Raw genomic sequence first — 24,757 nt, 5'->3', positions numbered from 1 at the left:
GGAGGCGGACGGGGCCGCCGGCCGCCGGGTGTCTGGCCCGCTGGGGGCCGGGCCGCGGCGGCCGCTCGATGTTTCGGCGCTCGGCAGGAGGCGGCGGAGCCAGGCGCGGCCATGGCCCTGCGCGGGGTGCGGGTGCTGGAGCTGGCGGGCCTGGCGCCCTCCCCGCTCTGCGGCATGATCCTGGCCGACTTCGGGGCGCAGGTGGTGCGGGTGGATCGCTGCCCCCGCTCGGCCATGAACGCCGACGTGCAGGGCCGGGGCAAGCGCTCCCTGGCGCTCGACCTGAAGCAGGGCCCCGGCGCGGCGGCGCTGAGGAGGCTCTGCCGGGGGGCGGACGTGCTCGTGGAGCCCTTCCGCCACGGTGAGGGGCCGGCCTGGGCGGGCGGGTGAGTGCCGCCGGCGGCAGGACCTTTGGGCGCAGGGTTTGGGGGGAGGGGTGCGGGTGCTGCCGGGGGAGGGCACCTGGGCGCAGGGTTTGGGGGGAGGGGTGCGGGTGCTGCCGGGAGAGGGCACCTGGGGCAGGGTTTGGGGGGAGGGGTGCGGGGTGCTGCCGGGGGAGGGCACCTGGGGCAGGGTTTGGGGGGAGGGGTGCGGGTGCTGCCGGGGGAGGGCACCTGGGGCAGGGTTTGGGGGGAGGGGTGCGGGGTGCTGCCGGGGGAGGGCACCTGGGGCAGGGTTTGGGGGGAGGGGTGCGGGTGCTGCCGGGGGAGGGCACCTGGGCGCAGGGTTTGGGGGGAGGGGTGCGGGTGCCGCCGGCGGCAGGACCTTTGGGCGCAGGGTTTGGGGGGAGGGGTGCGGGTGCTGCCGGGGGAGGGCACCTGGGCGCAGGGTTTGGGGGGAGGGGTGCGGGTGCTGCCGGGGGAGGGCACCTGGGGCAGGGTTTGGGGGGAGGGGTGCGGGGTGCTGCCGGGGGAGGGCACCTGGGGCAGGGTTTGGGGGGAGGGGTGCGGGTGCTGCCGGGGGAGGGCACCTGGGCGCAGGGTTTGGGGGGAGGGGTGCGGGTGCTGCCGGGGGAGGGCACCTGGGGCAGGGTTTGGGGGGAGGGGTGCGGGGTGCTGCCGGGGGAGGGCTATGGGTGCCACTGGTGGGAGGGTCCCTGGGCGCAGGGTTTAGCGGGGAGGGGGATGGGTGCCTCTGGTGGGAGGGGTCCTGCTGACTGGGGGACTACTAGGGTGCAAGGCTTAGGTGTGTCTGTGGCGGATCAGAGGTGGGGGTGCTGTGCCAGGGAAGGGATCCTGGGGATGCTCTACAGGGGAGAAGAGGCAGAATGGGGGCTGGGTGCCAGGAGTAAAATTGGGGAAGATGCTGCTATAGAGGAGGAAGGACGGGTGAATAGAGGGCAGTAGTCAGGTAGCGTTGCCCCACGTGGGAGATAGGAGCTGCTGTTAGGGAATGACAACTCTCAACTGGCTGGATGCAAAATAGTGTGGTTGGTGCAAATGTCATGGGGCAAACCCAGATTTATGGGACACAACAACCCACAGAATAGAGTTTAGGGTTAAAGTATCCTATCCAAACAATGGCCCATTAAGCCTCAAACAACTTTGACAATTGTCCAGGAGCCCATAGATGACCCCAATGGATGTATAATGGGGCAAATTGTGGCATGCTTCAGCCTTGACCCTGCAAAGACATGCATACACATACAAATGGCTTAAACACTTGCACACCCAGTGTGTACAGTTTATCAAGCATGTGAAGCTTTGTATGTCTGGGGCGTTAGTTTTTAATATGGAGGTGCAATTCCCGTGGAGACAACAGGTCCAGCATGCTCTGTTGTTTCCTAACCCCTTGATCCACAAATATGGCAAGTTTTAGCAGGAGGCTCAGCTTCAAGTTGCATGTCACATGTTGATGCCTGTTGTTCCCTTAGGGCTGCAATTCTGTATTAAAGATTAAGGATTCACTGAAGTATTCATGTGCTGTGTTCTGGCCATACCAGATTTAGGACTAAAGGGTCACTTTATCATTTTAAACATCAATCATTGTAAATCAGCTCATTTATCTGTGTTACTAATAACACCTGTGAACATTAAAACTGGGAACTTCTTAAATCTGGTGTGCTTTTCTTTGTGTATTCCTGGGTTTTGACGTGTTGTATGTGTTTTTTTTCTCATAGGCTGTACAGTGGAAATCAATGAATCCAATTTCATTTTAATTTTTAGTTTCACATTTTCTGTGTTGAAATGTTTGGGTTGCCGTGGGATTGTTTGGTTAAAGTGACAAATTCCATTGGAAATGTACAGTTAATATAATGGAAATTTCTATTGTCCTTTGGTTTTGTAAAAAGTTAGTTACAAAGTTTAAATATGGGTGCAAGTATGAGTTGAGACTAGTGTCTTATTAAGGGTAAATTTCCATCTGTGGTTCTTTGTAATTCTATAGCTAGATAATGCATCTCATGGACCTGGTCCTGAAATTGTCTCAACACTGGTTTGGATCTTCTGGCATAGAACCAGTTGTAGGATTGGGGCCCAAGTGATACGTGGGGAGATTTTAAATGGCACAAAGAGAAGTTAGGCATCCAAATCCCATTGGCTTTCAGTTAGTTTCTTTGTGATATCTGTTGGAGTTGGGCTTTTGAAAATCTGTCCGTGGTGGTAAGAGCAAGCAAATAAATTTTGTGCCTTGTCTAGTAAATTGTCACAACAGTTTTGTGAGGCTGTATTATAACTTTGGTCGTAGAAAAGGGGTCTATAAATAGGGTATGTTTTTGACTTCATAATAGTTCTCTTTATGTTGAAAGTGCTTTACAATACTGAGTTAACATTGACAGAGCTAAAATTGGTTATTTCCAGATTAAGATTCTTACACTTTGATCCTTCAACTGCATTTATGCAGATGCAAAGCTTCATCAATATGGTTTCATGTGGGTGGATCCAATTTGTATTTATAATATACCGTCATGGAACTTAAAAATTTCATTTTTGCAGGAAGGGGTGGATTTATTTTTGTCCGTTTAGGAATTTGCTGTTATTCAATGCAGTTCACCTTTCAGGGCAGGTGGAAATTTGAAGATCCAGACCTGTATAATTATATATATATTATTAAACAGATGCTGATACATGATGGTATGCTGATACATACATACCAGCAAATCTCTCTGTTTCTCTGCCTAGCCATTATCAGTTGACACTTCTCAGTCAGTGTCATGCTGGACCTGGGTCTTCAAGGAGTTGAAGGATGATAGGATTGTGATTTTATAGATTAATTTGGGGAAGGTGTGTTCCATTCATAAAATGTAATGTGGAAGAAGGTATGAAAGCAATTTTAAGAATTAAGAATCCAGTATTTCTCTTTTCCCCTCCATATCAGATCGTGTAGCTCTGCGGAGTCAGCACTGTTTATCAGACATACTTCTGACCAAAGTTTATCTGTAATTTGCTAAACACAGATAAAAGTCCATTTTACAAATTATACACAGCTTAAACATTTCACCTGGAAAAAATAAACAAAAACAAGACACTTTTTGTGGGGGTTGGGTGCTAAAGGGAGGAAAACATTTCAAAATGTGAATTTATACAGTTTTTCATCCCTGTAAATTAAAACTGACCAAACCTACATTTATTTAATTTTGCAAAAGTTTCTTGAGCTTGAACCTACAGAAGAAACTTTTGTTTGTACAGTTTCTGCAAATCATTTGCTGTGTATAATTGCCCCAGTCTGCTCTTGTTTTTATGATAGATAAAAAGTAATAGTAGTAGATGGGTAGGCCAACGTAAGGATAAAATGGAGTGTCTTATGCCAAAACTGAAGGAAAGGGGAAATATATTGGGCAGGTAAGCAAGGAAAATGTCATTGAGTTATATTCTGATAAGAGACAGAAGCAGTCCTGAGAAAGTTGTGCAGAGGTTCAGCCTTGTAAAGATGGGGGAGTGTATTAGCCAAAAGTTTGCCTTTCTTTTTACTATGGTGCGTGACCTCCTGGGAGCTGTCTCTTTGGTTCAGCTATGTTCAGTGGTCCACAGTTGAGGAAATTGGTCAGAATGATCATGAAGGGTCTGAAATTGGGGAGAAACAAAGTGCATTTAAACTACTTTTACACTAAATTTATATTTGATGCATTCAACATATAAAATAAACTTAGTACATTATTAATTTAAAAAATATTGGTAATTCATGTTTTAATATGGCTACTGTAGTTTAGGCTTTTTTGAACATAATCAGCATGTTAGCTTTAATTCAAGTTCATAATGACTAATGCATTTTACTGTTTTTCATTTCAAATCAAGTTTGTTTTGAATCTAGATTAAAAGCAAAAATTTGATTTGGGATTAAACATTTTATTTTTCTGTTAAGGTGTCATGGAAAAACTTGGTCTTGGTCCAAAGGTCCTTCTGAAGGAAAATCCAAAACTTATCTATGCTAGACTTACTGGATTTGGCCAGTCAGGAAAATATGCCAAGTCTGCAGGTCATGACATCAATTATTTGGCTTTGTCAGGTAAGCTGTAAAAATTCCTATTAGATTAACTTTATTTTTGCTTTAATTAAGAATTGTATTAGCAGGTACTTTGTGTACATGGCTTAAATTACCTGAGTGTTGTCATCTTCAGGTAAAAGAGGATAAAAGAAGAAAAATCTAGATAAAGTTTTTTCTTTTTTTTTTAAAGGTAAATATAATTTTATGATAGTCTTCAGGTTTATCTTTTCATTTTGGGCCTGATCCCCCAACCTTTACTCACCTGGGCAATCCTTGCATGGTTAGTCCCATGAAACTACAAATCAATAGGTTTACTTGTGTGAGACTGGATTATTGAGGTAAGTGAAAGCTGCAGGATCCAGGCCCTTTGTGAGCTCTGTCTTGCCTGAGTGCTGTACATATCCTTATGTTGAATGCCAGCCCAGAGGAAAGTAGCTAACAAAGTGATGTTATTGACTTTAATATTGCTGGACTGTAGAACAAAGTCCACACTGCCTGCTAAAATAATTTTCTTCCTAAATCCGCTTTAATCAGTACCATTTTGTGTGGTTCCTGGCAGCTATTACCGTAACTTGGCAGCCTATTGCAAGAAGAAAACCTCAGCTAGCAACACCTGTATTTTTGCACACTTTTGGGGGGGCAGAGGGGTCCTTTGAATTAGAAAATGTAAAATATGCTTTTGCACCAATTAACTCTTTTTTCAACAAATCAAGTTTTATCAGAGTTTGTTGGCAAAAATATCAGACAAGTGTATGGAATGTTTACAGATCTAGCAGTACACTTCTTATGTGATTCCGAGTTAGTATTTCTCAAACTGCTTTTGCCAGAACAGCCCAAAGTAAATGATAATCCTAGTTTTTGGCAAACTATTTTCTAAAATAAAACCAATCTGCCTGAAATGTCACAGGCATGCCAGATAGATTATTTCTGCCAAGTTTAAAACAAATTAGACAAGGCATTTGGGAGGTGTGACTGCTCAAAAATGAGGTGATCTCATGTTTTGGAAATTTTCCTTATGGTTTTGGTTTGCTGTAACCCAAAAATGACTTGTCCTGGAAAGTCCAAATTAGATTTAATATATTCATGTACTGGTGCTTATGACACCGATTCGACTGTTGAATGGCAGATTTTAGTTATTGAGAAGTTTTCTGCATGCATGCTCAGTGGAGTTCTTAACACCATGTGTCAACTTGTGTGCACTTTAGAAAACACACATTGGTGTGTGAGTTACTTAAACAATATATCAGCGCCAGGCAGTGTTTTAGGATGCATTGAATTTGTACACTGCTTCAGCTGCAGGACTCAGATCCTAGGCTGATGGCTTAGGAGGAATGTGGCTTTGCAGGGCTGATAAACTCCACATTGCCCCACTGGCAGGAGGAGGGGAAAGAGAGTCGTTATAGGGGAAACGAGAGAGCAAAATGAAGGTAAGGGGGCTGTTTAGGGGAGCAAAGAGTGCTAGCACTCTAGAAGCCCCTTCCCAAATAAAAACAATGCCAGATCCTTGGCTCTGCTTCAGCCCTTTTTTGTCACTCCTGCAGTGTAAAGGGGCCATAATGTTGTCTTAAACCACTAGCTGAGGATTCTCTTGGAATGTAGGGGATGCTGTAGTTACCTTGGTTAAGGTATATAAATTGAAGAAATGTTAGTTTTCATTTTTCTAACATTAATGGTCATACACTTTTTGATTAAATTTATGTGCTTTTTGCACTGTTTTTCAGGTGTGCTGTCGAAACTTGGTAGAAAAGATGAAAATCCTTATGCACCAGTAAATCTTCTGGCTGATTTTGCTGGTGGAGGTGTCATGTGTGCAATGGGTATAATTATGGCCCTCTATGAACGTACAAAATCTGGCAAAGGGCAAGTCGTTGATGCAAGTATGGTAAGTTTTTGAAATTTGTTTATTTGTAGTTTTTTGTTTTTAAACTCTAACTCTACAAAAGGGAAAAAGGATGAAGTTGTTGGTAAGGCATAGCACTGGGAGTTAGGGAAATGAAAAGTTAAGCTACCTAATGGGACACCTCTACTCCTTCACCCACCGGCAAACGTCTTATCACACCTTGCCACTGCCCTAACTCCTTTACACCACAGAAAATAGACCGCAATCTTACCTCTGCCGCCCGTGGATGCCAGTGTCTGACACACCCTTTAACAAACTACCTCCTCTCAATCTGATTATTTGAAGATGATGATGTGGTAGGATGTGTTGGAAGGTGGTATGCCATGAGAAGATTTTATGCCTCACATGCACCCAAAATGATGCATAATGGCAAAAAATGACCCTTAATCCTTAAAATTACTTTTTAAAAAGTCTCCTTGTTGCATCAGATCTATCAAAGTTTCATCTGTCTGCCAATTTTTGTTTAGATAGACGATGTCTTTTGAAAATATATCAGTTAACAAAACCAAAAAACAAGTCAGACTGCCATGGATGAATTTCAACAACAGATGAGTTTCAAACACTTTGATTTCTTTTCATGATTTTTTTAAAATAAACAAAAACTACACAGAAAATTCAGAGGACTTAAAAATGAACACTGAAATTTCTCATCGAAAGGAGAAAAAAAACAAAAATGTACGTCCCACTTTAAACCTCTTACAGAAGACAACCTTAGCCATGGAGCCACAATTGGTGCCTCCATAATAGTGTTTTCAAATTAATTTTTCCTTTTTTAAAAAGGAACACTGTACAATTTAGTTTAAAACTTGACCTTTCTTAAAAATATAGTAATACAATGGGTAGTGTCATTTGGACATTATGTTCCATTCAGTTGAACAGACATTACATAGGAAAGTGCTGATAAAGCACATACATGCACCATCAGCAGCAGCAGCAGCAAAGACAGTTAAATAATAATCTGAGACAGATGAGTCTGGTTCCACTTCCAACTCTGACCCATGGAAAGAGATTTTTCTTTTTTAAACGTAACTAATACCACAACCTATCAATATTTGAACTGTCACTTCATTTTAACCTATTTTTGTTTAAAGGGCACATTACTTATTACAGACATTTGCATCATATTAAGAACTCTTTCAGGTGGTGGGATTTTCTTAAGGAGGAAAAGAGGAAATAGTTTTTTAACTTCCTCTCATGTCCCCACAATGACTTTTCATAGCATTTCAGTCTTTCATAGATTAGTGTGCCCTTTGTCATGTCTACGCCAAAAGGGAGTCTTGTTCTCAACTTCCTGCCAAGCGACCTTTTTCAAAAGTCACTTAACGATTTTCACACCGTTTTCTACAAAACTGTTGGATTGAGAATACCTGGGATTTGAAGTTATGTGCTTAAACCCATACTCTTCTAGCAAATGTTTTAAATTCACGTCCATCAAAGCACTGACCATTTTCAGGGATTCCATGCCTGGACAATATGGATTTTAAGCGCATTAAAACATATTCTGATGTACTAGTTTCTAATATAACAATCTCTAGTTAGTGAGAATAATAATCCAAAATCAAAACATAGTCGTTACCTACATACGTAAATAAATGCACACTAACTTTAGACCATGCCCTTAACTGTTCATTGTTTATCAACATAGGCTCTTTTCTCTGTTTAGGTTGGTATTTTTGACACGTTTAATACATTTTAACTGTTTTTTCCTATTTTATTATTCATTTGTAGCCAATAAAGTATCTCTCTGGCTCTGCATTTACATTTCTCCATGCCCATCTGTCCTTCATGTATTCTTGTGAGCTTGTAAGCTTTTTATATCTTGGGCACTGCTATTCTGTTTCCTGTAAACAATATGCTATCAGTAACAGACCTGTTTTGAACTGGAAATATGGACTTGGTATGTAATGTCCTGGCCGCCCTGTGGTAATAGCTTTAATTACCTCTGTAAAGTCTCCTCATTAGCTGTAGCCTCAGCAAATTCATTCCACTTCCTTTCTGAGACAAGAAAATTCTTTTTTTTCATCAGGTTGACATGCACTATGTCTGACTCCACCTCTCTTTCTCCTACAGTTTTATCAAATGCTCTGGACAATGTGTTCACTACCACTAACTCTTTTTCTGGAGTATATGCAATTGTTAAATTATACAATTAGAGCTGGAAAAACAGTCGTCATACTGTGGGCGGAGTGTCAACTAACCCCTTAATTGCAATTGATATGGTCTGTTTGAACACATGGAATATTTTACAACATGCACTAGGGCTAAAGTTCCTTTTCAGTTTGGGCATAGTGGCATTCTGTTCTGTAAGAGCTCTGGATGTATACACCACTAGTCTTCAGTGGTAGTCATATTTTTGTAGCTATGTTGCCCCTATGCCGCCTTTGGAGGCATCAGTGAACAAGCTGGTCAGTCTTCTGTGGTCAAAATACTTTAGCACAGGGGATTTCTGAATCAATTGTTTCAGGTTGACAAACTCTTTGTCCAGTTTAGCGTCCCTTGTCCATTGACTATTCTTTTGCGTGAGTGCATGGAGGTTGCTGGTTTGTGCAGCCAAATTAGGTATAAATTTACCAACAAAATTAACCATTCCTATGGATCCTTGTACTTTCTTCTTATTTTCTGGGTGGGCTATTTGTTATAGCTTGTGTTCTGCTAGGATCAATAAAGTTAACTTTTCTCCTAAATAGGTTATTTCTCTGAGCCTGAATTTACACTTTTATTTGCTTAGCTTCAGACCTACTGCTCTAACCCTGTCCAATGCTTCTAACCTGTAATTATGTTCCTCTGTTGTGTTGCCCCAGAGGAAAATGTCATCTATATACACTTTTGTGCCTTCAGTTTCCTCAAATATTTGCTGCACAGCTCTATGAAAGATATCTGGAGCAGATTTTAGACAAAACGGGAATCTGAGAAAGCAATATCTTCCATATGGTGTAATAAAAGTACACAATTTGGAGCTCTTCTCATCTAAGGGAATCTGCCAGAATCCAGATTTTGCATCTAAAAAAGTAAAATACTTTGTACCAGCCATATCCCCCCAAATGTCTTCCCTGATATATAACTGAAAGTGTTTTCTTTTGATATAGTTGTTGTTCTTCCTTAGGATCCAGGCATAATCTCAGTGTTCTATTCTTTCCCCCCCTACTATTTGCTAGTGAGTCTGTAGGCTCTTCGAATTACATCATTTGTTACTAAACGATCAAGTTCTTCTTTTGAGATTTTTTCCGTCATACTTATAGGAATATTTCTAGGGACTTGTATGATGGGATAATTTGGTTCTGTCAGTTCAGTTCTATATTCAGTTGCTAATTTTCCTATGCCCTCAAAAACATCCTGATACTGTTCCTTATCTCCTCCACCATGTGCACTCTTTGGATCAGTCCAAGGGCTTGGCATGTCTTTAAACCCTCTAAAGGGGCTTTATTTCTTTTAACTATTACAAAGGATATCTGTTCTTTTTGATCTTTTACCTTCACTTCTAATACTCATGTACCTCTACTAGGAAAAAGAAAAGGAGTACTTGTGGCACCTTAGAGACTAACAAATTTATTTGAGCATAAGGTTTCGTGAGCTACAGCTCACTTCATCAGATGCATTCAGTGGAAAACACAGTGCGGAGATTTATATACATAGAGAACATGAAACCATGGGTGTTACCATACATACTGTAAGGAGAAAGTGTTCTCCGACTGGTTTTTGAATTTTATAATTCTTGACGTCTGATTTGTGTCCATTTATTCTTTTACGTAGAGACTGTCCAGTCTGACCAATGTACGTGGCAGAGGGGCATTGCTGGCACATGATGGCATATATCACATTGGTAGATGTGCAGGTGAACGAGCCTCTGATAGTGTGGCTAATGTGATTAGGCTTTGATTATCACTACAAAAGGTTTTCTTCCCCCCTGCCCCCGCTCTCCTGCTGGTAATAGCTCATCTTAAGTGATCACTCTCCTTACAGTTTTCAGAGTAGCAGCCATGTTAGTCTGTATTTGCAAAAAGAAAAGGAGTACTTGTGGCACCTTAGAGACTAACCAATTTATTTGAGCATAAGCTTTCATGAGCTACAGCTTATGCTCAAATAAATTGGTTAGTCTCTAAGGTGCCACAAGTACTCCTTTTCTCCTTATAGTGTGTATGGTAACACCCATTGTTTCGTGTTCTCTATGTATATAAATTTCCCCACTGTATTTTCCACTGAATGCATCTAATGAAGTGAGCTGTTGCTCATGAAAGCTTATGCTCAAATAAGTTTGTTAGTCTCTAAGGTGCCACAAATACTCCTTTTCTTTTTGCGAATACAGACTAATATGGCTACTACTCTGAAACCTGTCATTCTACTAGGAAAGAGTTCTCTGTTGCAAGCTTTCAGTTTAACATGTTAGTTGCCATGTTCCCTGTCTTTTTCTTTAACCTTTTAACATTAATATCTGAAAAAACATTTATCTGAGCGCCAGGATCCAATCTGCAGGTTGTTTAGAGTCCCATTAGTCTCTAAAGAAATTGTCCATTCATCTGTTCCTTCCTCTTCAAATACAGTTCCTAGATAGAACTCTTCTGTGCTGCTGTTTGTGCTCTCTCTGGATTATGGCATCAGCATGCATGCTTTGCTTCCTCTTCTGCAGTTGTTGATCCTGACTGCAGACTTCGGTAAAATGATTGTATTTCTTACAAATATTACAGCGATTACCAAAAGCTGGGCATTGTTGAGGCCTGTGTTTGTGTCCACATCTTGTGCAGTCCTTGAAGCTGCCCCTTGCAAATTCTTGTGCTTTACTTGTTTTATGCTTCTCTCTGTTTTTTTGCTCCATACTGAGTTACTGTTTGCCAGTTTTTTCTCTCTCTTGTTACTCTATTCAGAGTGGCAGTGGCCTGTTTTCCTTCCGTTTTTTTTTTATTCTGTTCAGAGTGATATCAGCTGCCTGACACAGTCTTACTGCTTTATCCAAAGTGAGAGTCAGATCTTCTTATAGTCCTTTTTGCAGCTTTGGATCTCTGATTCTAATTACAGTTTGATCTCTTATAACTGAGGCTACTTTTTAGTCACGGGCATTTTTAGTAAAAGTCATGGACAGGTTCTCAGGCAGTAAACAAAAATTCACAGAAGTCACGGAGGTCATGGAAAGTCACAGAATCCATGACAAACTCGCAGCCTTACTTATAACTGAATCTGTTAATCCATAGTTGCAGGTTTGGCTCATTAGCTTCCGCTCTTAGAAATTTTTCAAATTATCCTTCTATTTGTCTTCTAAGGTAAAACATGTGTCTTTCAAATGTTACTCTTTTTAGGTATGCAATATTCTTAAATTTCTGCACAGTTGTGTCATAACTCACCCTCTTGGCCTGATGTAATGCATGTCTTCAACTCCTGTGCCTCAGGTGCTGCAGTATTTAAGAAGATTGCTATTTTCTGCTGGTTTTCTTTCTCACCAAAGCTAGCTGCTTGCTTGCATGCATGCATGCATATATATAATCTCTGTTTGACCAGGAGTCTGCTGCATTACCTGAGAGTTTCAATTCTTTGGGGACTTTTAGTTTCTTTATCTCCAAGGTGACTTCTTCACCACTTTTCTTTGTCCTTTCTTCTACCTCACTCTGGTACCATGTGTTGTTTGTGGATTCATAAGAAGAAGGTATAGTCTAGACTCTTAGAAGTAAGCCTTTATTAGAACTAAAACAGAGTTACATAAGACAAAGGAGAGCCATGTGCTCCTAGCTACATACCTGCTGAACCTGACTTCAGACTGCTTGGGTTTTCTCTCGCCCAGTTCCCTGTAACATGTGCTCTGCTCTTAAAGGCACAGTGCATACTCCTAACAATTCCGTTGATACCTTTCCATTTCTTTTAGGGGACCTCTTACATAAGTTTAATAAGCTCAATGTCAGACATACCTTTTGGGTTCCTTGATGTAACTGTAATCAATGCTCGGAGCTCTACATCCATATGTCAACACCCTCACCATCTCTGCTATCTTGTAGGGTTCCTAAAGTGTGCTCGCCAGTGAGAAGCAGGGAGCTCCACAGATTAGAGAGAGCTGTGGGAGAATAGGCAGGTTAACATAGTGATCTCTGTGTGCATCTCAGTTTTCTGGGTACTGAGAACTAGAGAGAGGTTTTATCTTTTGAACTCCTTCACATTTTCTGCAAGCAGTCTTATCTCAGCCAGTTAAGTGCTGAGGCAGTTACTGTCCTGTAGAGCCACTGAGCTTGGCCTAACCAATTTATTTGAGCATGAGCTTTCGTGAGCTACAGCTCACTTCATCAGATGTTTACCGTGGAAACTGCAGCAGACTTTATATACACACAGAAATCATGAAACAAGCCTAAATTAATAGTATCCAATTTGCAAATGAATTGGCTTAAATAGAGACTGGGAGTGGCTAAGTCATTATGCAAGGTAGCCTGTTTCCTCTTGTTTTTTCCTACCCCCCCCCCCAGATGTTCTGGTTTAACTTGGATTTAAACCTGGAGAATGGTCAGTTTAGATGAGCTATTACCAGCAGGAGAGTGAGTTTGTGTGTGTATGGGGGTGGGGGGGATGTGAGAAAACCTTGATCTATGCAGGAAATAGCCCGACTTGATTATGTAAAGAGTTGTCACTTTGGATGGGCTAGCACCAGCAGGAGAGTGAATTTGTGTGGGGGGGTGGAGGGTGAGAAAACCTGGATTTGTGCTGGAAATGGCCCACCTGTTGATCACTTTAGATAAGCTATTACCAGCAGGACAGTGGGGTGGGAGGAGGTATTGTTTCATGATTTCTGTGTGTATATAAAGTCTGCTGCAGTTTCCACGGTAAACATCTGATGAAGTGAGCTGTAGCTCACGAAAGCTCATGCTCAAATAAATTGGTTAGTCTCTAAGGTGCCACAAGTACTCCTTTTCTTTTTGCGAATACAGACTAACACGGCTGTTCCTCTGAAACCTGAGCTTGGCCTGTCACCTTACAACTCATTTCTTTGCTATTGGAATCACTGGGAGCTTGATAAAGTAAGAAAAACATTATCCATCCAGTACATTAATATGTCTTATGCCAATCTGATATTATCTTTCAGGGCTCCTTTTTACTCCTTTTAAATTTAGAAAACATCACATGCATAACTTTAAAGGCAAGATTGTTATGAATGATATAATCCTTAAACCAACTATTTAACAAGAATATTACAATTCAGAATCCTAACTAAGTATAACTTTAATTGTAAGTTTATGAATACTTGTTTGTGTGGAATTGCCAGCGATTTCACCAGTAACTCTAAACTTTTTATTTATTTATTTATTTTTTAAAATAAATCTTTAAGGTAGAAGGAGCAGCATATCTAAGTTCTTTCCTGTGGAAATCACAAAATTTAGGCCTTTGGAATAGACTTCGAGGGGAGAACTTGCTGGACAGCGGAGCCCCTTTTTATGAGACCTACAAGACCCTAGATGGGAAGTTCATGGCAGTTGGTGCCATTGAGCCACAATTCTATGAGCAGCTAGTAAAAGGTAAGTAACTTTCAGCAGTTGGTTCATACACGTGCCTTTCCTCAGCCAAGTGTGGTTATCATTTGATATCTTTGTTCCATGAAATCCATTATATTTGGTTTCTTATACAGGCAAACCACCTTTTGAAACCAGTTTGAATAAACTATATATTTTTTGTAACATTTGAATGGGTAGGGTTTTTTTAATATATATTTTTAATTACAGATTTTCTTCTGGAGATTTGCTACTGTGTTGTTTTGTGACTGAATTACTGAACAATTTCTTTGTAAACCACTATTTTCAAAGGGTTATAAATCTGCTTTAAAAACTCATTGTGGGTGGAATGCAAGGTTTTAGGCTAGACTGCAAATTAAAAAAATACCTTTCAATTTTTCAAAGAAATTAATTAAACTATTTTAAAATGCACTTGCAGTGTAGATAGTTTGTAATAGCATTTCACTTTTTAAGGTTAAATTGGATTTTTTAAAACAAGTTGGCTATTGTAAAGTAACTTGTACTGCCAAATTTCATAAAGCTTTGTAGTGTCTGACATCAGATTGCAAGACAGATTAATAGCGTGACAAATACTATATTCAAGTTTTTCTAAAAATCCATGATAAGTAAAGTAACAAACTTATAAAAGATGATTAACACCAGACTTCACTAGACTTTCCTCTTGCACTTAAAACCTGATTTGGTCCTGGCTTCCCACATCTTGCCCCCTTCCCCAGTGGTTCCTTCTGTGCAAGATAGACCTTTCCATTCTCTCTAGTCAGAAGACTGGGACTCCACATTTATTGTGAATCCAGAAAGAATCACAGTAAGCAGTTAGTTATAGCTATAACATTCCATTCAATTTCATATTTATACACACACACAAACACACACACGTTCTGCAAGGTTGTTATCCTAGTTACCAGCCTGAGAGTTGCTCGTGCCAAGCCACTGGCCAGGTGGCCTAGACACGAGAAGGGTCAAATGCTTATGCTCTTGGAAGTTGGTTTGCAGAATCAGACCCCAAAGTTCTCAGTCTCTATAGTCCATTTTTATAGAAATTTATTCCTATGCCAGTCTATGGGAATTGCTTCATCATGCTTTTGCTGAATCAATCAGCAGATGGCACATTCCTGATGGCTCTGTGTTGTTCTTTGGTTCTCCCATCCTTGAGGCTGTTGCGTGGATTCCAGTCTGCCCTCCGGGGGGGGGTCCTCTGGTTGTTTCCACCTGACGCCTTCTTCCGCTGATGGACACTGGATTCTTCGGCTGGCACCTCCCTGATCATTCAGTTATTATCCACACACATCCTCTATCTCTATTTTAATCACAATTGTTAACAAAGCGAGATAAATACAACAAAGGGGCGGGGAGTCTCTGTGTGAGGAGTAGTTGTTACAAAGTATTGCTTTGAGAACAGACTCTGTCTTAGGATGTAGGAACACAATTAGCAGCTCGCAAGTTTCACACAGAGAGGGAGAGAAACAGTAAAAACAAGAGACCAAAAACCAAGAGACCTCTTAATTAGTAATACCCTGGAATTTAAACTATGGGGAATCAAACTCATTTGTGATTTTAATACAGAACTTCTTTAATATCATCCAACATAATCCTCCTTTTGACACTAAGATTTCTAATCGTCAGTTTTCAGAGTAACAGCCGTGTTAGTCTGTCTTTGCAAAAAGAAAAGGAGTACTTGTGGCACCTTAGAGACTAACCAATTTACTTGAGCATGAGCTTTCGTGAGCTACAGCTCACTTCATCGGATGCATACCGTGGAAACTGCAGAAGACATTATATACACACAGAGACCTAGTTAGTCTCTAAGGTGCCACAAGTACTCCTTTTCTTTTTGCTAATCGTCAGTGTCACTTTCTATGTAGCCTATTCAAGAGAAGGTACTGTGAGGCAATTTGAGTTTGTGATTCCAGTTCATCCCACGTACATGATCCTACTACAAGGTTTTGGGGCAACAGGAAAGGTGAGGCACACCCACTTTTGAGGAGTCCATTCAGTACAACCTCTAGTGTCCAAGAGCTTCCCTCCCACTCCAGCCCACTGGCTCGAGGTTCGGGGTAGCCAGAAGGATCCCATGTGTAATATGGGGAGTGGGCTAACCTTCCATACCTTTGCCTCCAGAGACTGTTGGTGTGCAATTTTGACAACAATTTCACCAATTAACAGGTCTGGTTTTACAATGCTAGAAACATACTGCATCCATTTGTACTGATAAGTATCAAACAGTGATCTTTTTTTTCCCCCCTTTGTTTTTGTATTAGGCTGTCCTGTAGCTGGGACAGAGAGCTTAATTTATTCTTAATCAGGTCTGCAGTATTTTTTTTAAACACACAACAGTGCTAGCAACAAGACAAAACATAGAACACAAAACACAATTTCTATTGTGACAGTAGATTCATGGTATTGGGTTGCTCTTCTGCTGGCATCAGCTTTTCCTGATTTTCTGAAAGACACAAAGAACATGTTTCTACCCCTTTTGGGGTGGCAGATTACTGCTTAAAATATTTCTTTTACAAATATCCTTGCTGATTGCAGGCAAAACAGAGGAATTACCCCCATATTTTCCTGTGTTTGTTCTATAGGCAGGCCAGGTTTCAATGGCTTCTGTCTTTTAAGGGTTATGGGGAAATTATCCCACTGTTTAGTCATTACATCCATGAGGTGGGGTACCTCATTTTCCCTTTTTATACAGCAGACCAAGTTTATAATGTTTTTCCTGCTGTGTTAAGCTTTAAGTTTATTTACAGGTAATAGCTGAGAAGCACAATATGATCTTAAAGAATTTTTCCAAAAATCATACACACTATATACATTGTTACAGGGGTACTTATTATCATTATTATCATTAAATGTATTAAAGTTATCTTGTTATACCATCCTTTTATTTAGACAATTTGTTTGCTGACCAGGTATGTCCTTTAGCAGCACAAAGGAGCTGCAGGTAGTTCTTTCCTTCCTTTACCAGTTAGGTAATTTGCATTTTCACAGACACTTCCTGCTTGCTTTTGGATTTAAAGCCATCAGCAGCTCAGAGACTCTCTATCTTAAAAGGTTTCACAGTAGCAGCCGTGTTAGTCTGTATTCGCAAAAAGAAAAGGAGGACTTGTGGCACCTTAGAGACTAACAAATTTATTTGAGCATAAGCTTTCGTGAGCTACAGCTCACTTCATCGGATGCATTCAGTGGAAAATACAGTGGGGAGATTCATATACATAGAGAACATCTTAAAAGGGACACAATCAGCTTTCACCAGAGTTTTGATTATATTTAACTTCTGCTTCCAAAACGCACAGCAATCTGAAAAAGAAAACCCAACCTGTTATGGCTCCCTTTGGAGCCCTACGAGCATTTTAATTCAGTAGCATGGTATGTTTGCATTTCTTTTGCCCCTTCTACAATATACACTGCACATGTTCTGGGGCAAATGCACATTCCTTCCATAGTTTAACTTCTATAACATTATCCATATCAATTTTTACATAAGGTGTGACTATTTCTTTTGTGCTTACAGAGTTTTCATGTACCTTTATCCAAGTTCCAGAGTAGCAGCCGTGTTAGTTTGTATCCACAAAAAGAAAAGGAGGACTTGTGGCACCTTAGAGACTAACCAATTTATCTGAGCATAAATAAATGCATCCGATGCCACTGAATGCATCCGATGAAGTGAGCTGTAGCTCACGAAAGTTTATGCTCAAATAAATTGGTTAGTCTCGAAGGTGCCACAAGTCCTCTTTTTCTTTATCCAAGTGACAGTCTGATTACATAGAGCCATTTTAAGGCTCTGTGTTTCTAACATTGCTTCTTTTTGTTTTGAGCACCTCACCCCTGCTGGTGCTTCAGAGGGGCACGGTCTTTTTTAATTTCTTATTCTTTTACCACAGCTCTTATCTGCTATTTTGTTACAAAAAGCAAATAAAAAGAATCCAGACTCTCTCCCTGTTCTCCTGATTTTGACTGCCCTGCTGCAGCCATTACTTAAAAACATTTTAAATTTTGAAAAGCATTGAGTTACCTCTTAAGGATTAAATGCCAAAGCCAAGCAACACTAATCACCTGTGTCTAGCAAAAAGGTCTGCCAGTTTTGCAACTTTGAATTAAAGTGTCAAATGGATTTTTAGTGGCATTATTTAAAACAAAAACAAAACCAGTTGGTCCTTAGAACTTTACATATTTACACACACACAGACAGATACATACACATTTTCTTTTCCTTAACATCCCTTCCACCCTGCTCTGTTTTTTACATCTTACATTCCCTTTATACATTTGAGGCAGTTAAGTTCCAATAGAACCCCCTTATGTTCTTTTAGCAAATTTGACTTAAGTTGTCCATAGTCAAATGATTTCAATCAGATAGTTTATTTTTCCCTGGCTTATTTACACACATTCCTTTGGAAAAAGGCCCATTTTTCCTTCAGAATGGCTGCAAAGAAACCAAGAATTCTCTTTCTCTAACACTTTTCCTTTTTAACATTTTCACAAAGTTTAACTGCTTAATTCCCTCCAGCCTCCACAGAGTTAACTTTTCACTCTCTTTTCTCTTCGTAATTATGGCTGGGGGTGCCGTACATATGACCTTCTCCCACTTCACCCGCTCTAATGGCTGCTACCTGCTAAGTGGCAAAGCCCAATTTTTGTCTCAGACTCTTAATTAGTGACTCATGATGACTATGATTTGCAGGTGCTCTTCCCTGCTTCAAGGTTAATTTCTTTACCATACTTTTGAGCACATCTGTCTCTCTTTCAATTTTCTCAGAGGATTTAGCTTGGTCTGCCAGGAATCTTTCTCTCTCTCTCTCTCTGCATTCCTGGAGTGCCTCTTTCACTATTTCCAGCTGACTCTGTTTCAGAGTAACAGCCGTGTGCTCATGCTCAAATAAATTGGTTAGTCTCTAAGGTGCCACAAGTACTCCTTTTCTTTCAGCTGACTCTGGTTATTTGTAGCCAACACCTTCCAATTGTCTGCTCCCTTTTCCATTTGGTTTAGCTTTTCCTGTAAAGATGCCTTTTCCCCTTTACATGAAGACAAGCGGAGGGAAGAATCCTTACATGCCTCCCACAACAACCAAATTGCTGCTGCATCTCTTTTGGCAGCACGACAAGGTTTGTATATGAGGATATACTGAGCCAATCTATCTTCTAGGTCCGAAATAGTGCAGACATCAGCTAGGGCTCATTTAGTCCAAGGACTGTGCCCAGATTTTTGAAGGATTTGTTTAAAAGGTGTAATTTCTTTAACAAAAGGTGAGGTTGGAGTTCCTTCTGACTCCATTCCTCACTCTGGTACTGGCTTACCCTGTTTTCTTTTAAACATCTTAACATGGGTATTTCAATCTCTTTGTCACTCCTGGTATTACTCAGCGAGTGACAGCCTAGATTCTGAAATCGTAGCTTATCAAATTTCCTCGTCACACCTGGCACAGGTCAGCGAGTGACACAGCCTAGATTCTCTGATCCTGCTACTCCTTGTTCCAGCGAGCAGCACTGCCTGGCCCTTAGGCTTTCTTGTTGCCCCTGATACTTTGGTGAACAATAGGACTTGGATTCTGTAATCGTAGCTTAGTAATATGAGCTCTGTATATTTTACCTCTGCCTCCTGGAGGCCAGAAGGCTGGTTAACCAAATAGAAATGCCGAGCTCAATAGAGCTCGCGGTGTGCACACCAATATTTACAATAACTGAGGATTTTTACCAATATTCTCCCTTTCGCAATTCTCCACCAAAATGTTATGGGTAAAAAATTGTGATTTGTGTGGTTTTCTTATTTGTATGGTGCAATCTGGTGCTTTTCCAACATGCAGGAAGACATGAAGTCTAGTGCTTGCAATCTAAGGCCATGTCTACACTGAAAAGTTAGATTGACCCAGCTAAATCACTCACAGATGTGAAGAATCCACATCCCGAGCAGAGTAGTCAAGTTGACTCCCCCCGACTCCCTGTAGACAGCGCTAGGTTGATGGAAGAATTCTTCCATCTGCTGGACCGCTGCAGCAGTGCCACTGTAGTGTTTCAAGCGTAGACAAGCCCTTAGCAGGCAAAATGGAGGCAAAGAAATGGGAGAAAGTGATGTAGCATCAAAGTAAAGTGGTAGGGGATCTCCAAATTTTTGCTGCATTTTCCAGGAAGGTTTCATTTTAAAAAGATGTTTCTATTTCTTTTTTGTTAAAGGCGTCACAGTACAAATGATAGAACCACAGAAGCTAAAGATCGAGAAGGTCTGTTAGGCAATAGGGTCTCTATCCCTATCTTTTCTACATTATTTTTTCCTCTGTTTTAGAGCTATCAAGTCAAAGGTATATAGCTCTTAACTCTGTGCCCAGTTTGTGCTGTCTTTATGAGCCTATATCTGATGCACTTTAATATAATGGCAAGAACCAGGGATGGTCGTTTTCCTTTCCTTTTTCAAATTATGTGCCCTGTAATAAATTTTGAAACCACTTGTAACTGAAGCCTAATGTGCCATGACCCTTATGCTGTCTCAGGCTGCCTGCAATAAATATGCTTGAGAAGCAGGGTGAGCTATGGGCTGCAGAAAAAACATTTACTCTATTTTTATTAGCATGCCTAAAGTACAATACATCTAAACTTTGTTTTTATCCTTTTAGGACTGGGGCTAGATTCAGATAAGCTTCCCAATCAGTTGAGTTTCTCTGACTGGCCTGAAATGAAGAAAATGTTTGCAGCTATATTTTCCAAGAAGACACAAGCAGAATGGTGCAGGATCTTTGATGGCATAGATGCCTGTGTGACACCTGTTTTATCCTTGGATGAAGTTGCCTTACACGAGCATAACAAAGAGCGCAGTTCTTTTATCAAGAATGATCAGGAAGAGATAAGTCCTAGACCATCTCCTCTTCTTTCAAGGACTCCAGCTACTCCATCTCCCAGAAGGGATCCTTTTATAGGAGAACACACAGAAGAGATACTTCTAGAATTTGGCTTTACCAAGGAAGAGATTGCTAAACTTCACTCTGAAAAAGTAATTGAATTCAATAAGCCAAAAGCAAATTTGTAATATCTAGCCATGCAAATCAGAAAAGTTTCAAACTATCACAATAAGATTTTGTGCATTAAAGTTGGAATTACATGAGGAAATGTTAATGTAGCATCACTTTTTCAGGGCCGGGGTGTGTGTGTGACTGTTAAATTAATGGATTAATTGAGGACTAAATATACAAACTGTATTCCTAATTGGATTAGAATGCCTATAGAATGTTACCATTGAAATTTTGTCCTGGGGGTGTTTGTTTTGAAAAGATATGCAGTATTTGCTTGTTATAATGGTTTATGTCATTTTTAATGTTTCCTTCAATAAGTGTATTATAGGAAATGTGTGCTTGTTTTAATCCTTGTGTTTTTAATATATGTTATAATTAGCTGAAGGCAATGATTTTTATAAAATACTGTTATACTTCATAAACAGGTTGCTGTGTTGTTCATTTATAAATTTGAGAGAGAGCTCTTTTGCCTGTATTTTCACAGTATTGATATAAAATTCATTTGCATTATCCTCCCAGAATATTCATTAAAATACCATGGCAGAGCAACTATATTTAACGCCTGGCTACATTTCTGTAGTACTGTTAGTCCCATGACATTTGGAGTCTTAATTTGGCTGGAAAAATTGCCCTGGGTTGAAATTTGATATATTAAAGTGTCTGCCAATAAGCAGCCCTTTCATCCGGTTGTGAAAAAATGGAAAATAGGTTTAACCATATGAGTAATAAACAATAGTTACTGCATGTAGACCATAGTCTCTTTCAAAGTTAAAGTGGCCATTTGAAACTTCCTGACACTTGAAACATTCTGGCATGTCTTATTCTAAGTATAAATAAAGCAAATAGTTACCACAATCGGTATTGCATAGATGCCACAACCTCTTTTAAATTGGCAGCTTTATGCATTTTTTCCAAAAGCAGTTAGATCACATGGTGCACTAATTGTCTGACTTTAAAAAGCTAACCAAAAAACACAATTCAAAACCATTTGCATTCTAGGATCAGATATGTTGTATCAGTGCCTCTGCACCTAGGATGCAAATGGTTTTGAATGTTTGTTTGTTTTAAAGTCAGACAGTCCGCGCATCATGTGGTCTAGTTGCTTTAACTTTAAAAAAGGCTGTGGCCTCTAAGAGTAAGTATTTTCGTAACCGTTTTCCTTATTTATACTTGGAATATGACGCATCAGAATATTTTAGTGAGACCTTAAATGCTCATTGGGGGTGTTTGCTCTTTTGGGATTACATTCAGTATTTACTAAAACTGAGGTATACTGTAACTCATCTGGCCTCTGTGTAGTCAACATTACTGCTGTGGAAAACTTTTTTTTCTTTTGGTACTTAATGGCTGCATGGGCTTGGGAAAACTTTTATAAACACAGGGTTATGATAAAAAAAAAATTAGACAAATTTGACAAAAGATGCATTGGGTCCCTGGATGATGATAATCCTAATGAATCCTTGTTTTTTAAACACATTTTGGAAGATATTTTTTTTGTCTGAAAGTGTTCTAATCCATATCCATGATCAAATAATAATTTACTTTAGTTCAGATCCTTCTGGTCAAGCCAGGGAATTATAAATGTGATCAAGTTGAGGAAACAATCTATGGTGTATATTTAGGGCCTGATCCAAACTCACTGGAGTCAATGAAAAGACTCACATTGACTTCACTGGATTTTGGAACAGATCCCTAATTCAGATATAAACCTGATCAGTGGTGTTGATATATCAAGTACAGATTTCTACTGAAATTTTCAGTTTTCACTTCAGACCTATTACTTTTTCATGTAAGAAGTTTTTCTTTAGACTCTCTTTCAATAAATTGAGAGATTCTGAAGCAACTTCACCTTTGATTTCTTAGCACTAATGAAAATGTCTACCTTGATTTAGTTCTACATGAAATGGATGCAGAAATAAGTCCCAGACATCTTTTGGCAGATCTTTGCTAGGCTTTGTATTGCTTATACTTTTCCACCATTGTATCAACAAGGAGCAATGGTCTCAAGTTGCAATGGGGGAGGTCTAGGTTGGATATTAGGAAACACTATTTTACTAGGAGGGTGGTAAAGTACTGGAATGGGTTACCTAGGGAGGTGGTGGAATCTCCATTCTTAGAGGTTTTTAAGGGCCGGCTTGACAGAGCCCTGGCTAGGATGATTTAGTTGGTGTTGGTCCTGCTTTGAGCAGGGGGTTGGACTAGATGACCTCCTGAGGTCTCTTCCAACCCTAATCTATGATTCTATGATCGTACTATTACAGACAGATAGTAGAAACAAAACATTGAGACCTCAACTATCTATAAAGAGCTGCACAGACAAAATATTCCAGGTCTTTCCTGTCCCACAGTTCAATTTATTTGTTACCTGTGCTGACCTAGTTTATAGTTGAGTGGTGTGGGTTTCTCTGTTTTAATTGGGAAAAAAAATGGGAGAGTTAATTAGTCTAAAGTGGGAGCACAGCTTATTGTAAGACTGTACTTAAAGAGTAGTTATCAATGGTTTGCTATTAAACTGGGAGGTGGTATCTAGTGGGGCCCCACAGGGGTCAGTCTTGAGTCTGGTACTAGTGAATCGTTTCATTATGACTTAGATAATGGAGTGAAGCATATGCTTATACAATTTGTGGATGCCACCAAGATGGGAGGGCTTGCAAGCACTTTGGAGGACAGGATTAGAATTCAAAACAACTTTGACAAATTGGAGAATTGGTCTAAAATCAACAAGATTAAATTCAGTAAAGAAAAATGCAAAGTACTGCACTTAGGGAGGTAAAATTAAATGCATATCTACAAAAATTGGGAATAACTGGCTAGGTAGAAGTACTGCTGAAAAGGATCTACAGGTTATAGTGCATCACACTGAATATGAATCAACAACGTGATGTAGTTGCAAAAAAGGTTAATAGATTCTGGGGTGTATTAAGAGGAATGTTGTATGTAAGACCCGGGATGTCATTGTCCCACTCCGCTGGGCACTGGTGAGGCCTCAACTGAAGTACTGTGTCCAATTCTGGATGCCACGCTTTACGAAAGATTTGAACAAATTGGAGAGGGTCCAGAGGAGAGCAACAAAAATGATCAAAGGTTTGGAAAACCTGACCTATGAGAAAAGATTAAAAAACGTGGCATGTTTAGACTTGAGAAAAGAAGACTGAGGGAGGATCTGATAAATCTTTAAATATGTTAAAGGCTTTTTCAAAGAGGATGGTGATCAGTTGTTCTTTATGTCCACTGATGGTAGGACAAGAAGTAATGGGCTTAATTTGCAGCAAAGGAGATTTAGGTTAGAGATTTAAGAAAAACTTTCCTAGCAACGAGTTTCCAACTAGGGGTAGTTAAGCACTGGACTAGGCTTTCCAGGGAGATTGTGGAATCCCCATCACTGGAGGTTTTTAAGAACAGGTTGGACAAACACCTGTCACAAATGGTCTAGATTCGTTTCATTCTGCCTCAGTGCAGGGGGCTAAACTTGATGATCTCTTGAGGTCCCTTCCAGTCCTACATTTCTATGATTAATTTATCCTGTATTTGGTAGCTCAGATAGCTCTTTCACTTCTAGTGATCTTGTAACAATAATAAATACAAAATATTCAGATAGAAGTGTGGTGTTTTTTTTCCAGTTGACAGAGTTCCTTTAAATTATCAGAGTGCCTGTCGTGTACTCGGTACAAGAAGTATGGTCTCTGCCCTAAATGGTTTATTTAAATGCAAAATGTGAGCAAACATGAATGGTGGAATATCCCTTCAGTGTATAATCCCTGATCAGTAACAGGTAAGGAAACTTTTGAAATGACTTTCCTTTCCCTTTAGAGAGCAAGGCCTTGTGGTTAAAGCACAGGACTTGAAGTCAAGGGATCTGGGTTCTGTTTCCCAGCTCTGGCACTTCAAGTTATGAGCCAGTGATAACAATTATCTTTGTAAAGTGCTTTGAAATCATACCAGGAAAGGTGATTTCTTGAGCAAAT

At 40.3% G+C, this 24,757-nt stretch overlaps 1 protein-coding gene across 5 annotated transcripts; it reads left to right on the top strand.

Moving 5' to 3' along the window:
- Positions 1-10: 10 nt before the first annotated feature.
- AMACR (alpha-methylacyl-CoA racemase) lies at positions 11-24,392 on the top strand. Of its 5 annotated transcripts, XM_078852725.1 has the most exons (8): positions 11-361; positions 4,300-4,443; positions 6,144-6,304; positions 13,219-13,308; positions 13,617-13,803; positions 18,782-18,897; positions 19,963-20,009; positions 20,400-20,559. In XM_078852725.1, the coding sequence occupies exons 1-7, from the start codon at positions 112-114 to the stop codon at positions 19,978-19,980; spliced, it is 966 nt and encodes a 321-aa protein (XP_078708851.1). In that variant the 5' UTR covers positions 11-111; the 3' UTR covers positions 19,981-20,009; positions 20,400-20,559. The 5 variants fall into 5 exon arrangements, with proteins under 5 accessions (XP_078708851.1, XP_078708853.1, XP_078708852.1 ...); XM_078852727.1 differs by lacking the exon at positions 18,782-18,897 and having other exon boundaries at positions 20,400-20,598; XM_078852726.1 differs by lacking the exon at positions 19,963-20,009 and having other exon boundaries at positions 20,400-20,598.
- Positions 24,393-24,757: the final 365 nt, after the last annotated feature.

The sequence above is a fragment of the Lepidochelys kempii genome, chromosome 5 (genome assembly GCF_965140285.1).
Source record: "Lepidochelys kempii isolate rLepKem1 chromosome 5, rLepKem1.hap1, whole genome shotgun sequence".
Lineage (NCBI taxonomy): Eukaryota > Metazoa > Chordata > Testudines > Cheloniidae > Lepidochelys > Lepidochelys kempii.
Note: the sequence above shows the minus strand (reverse complement) of the source record. Positions and strands in the feature narration are given on the sequence as shown.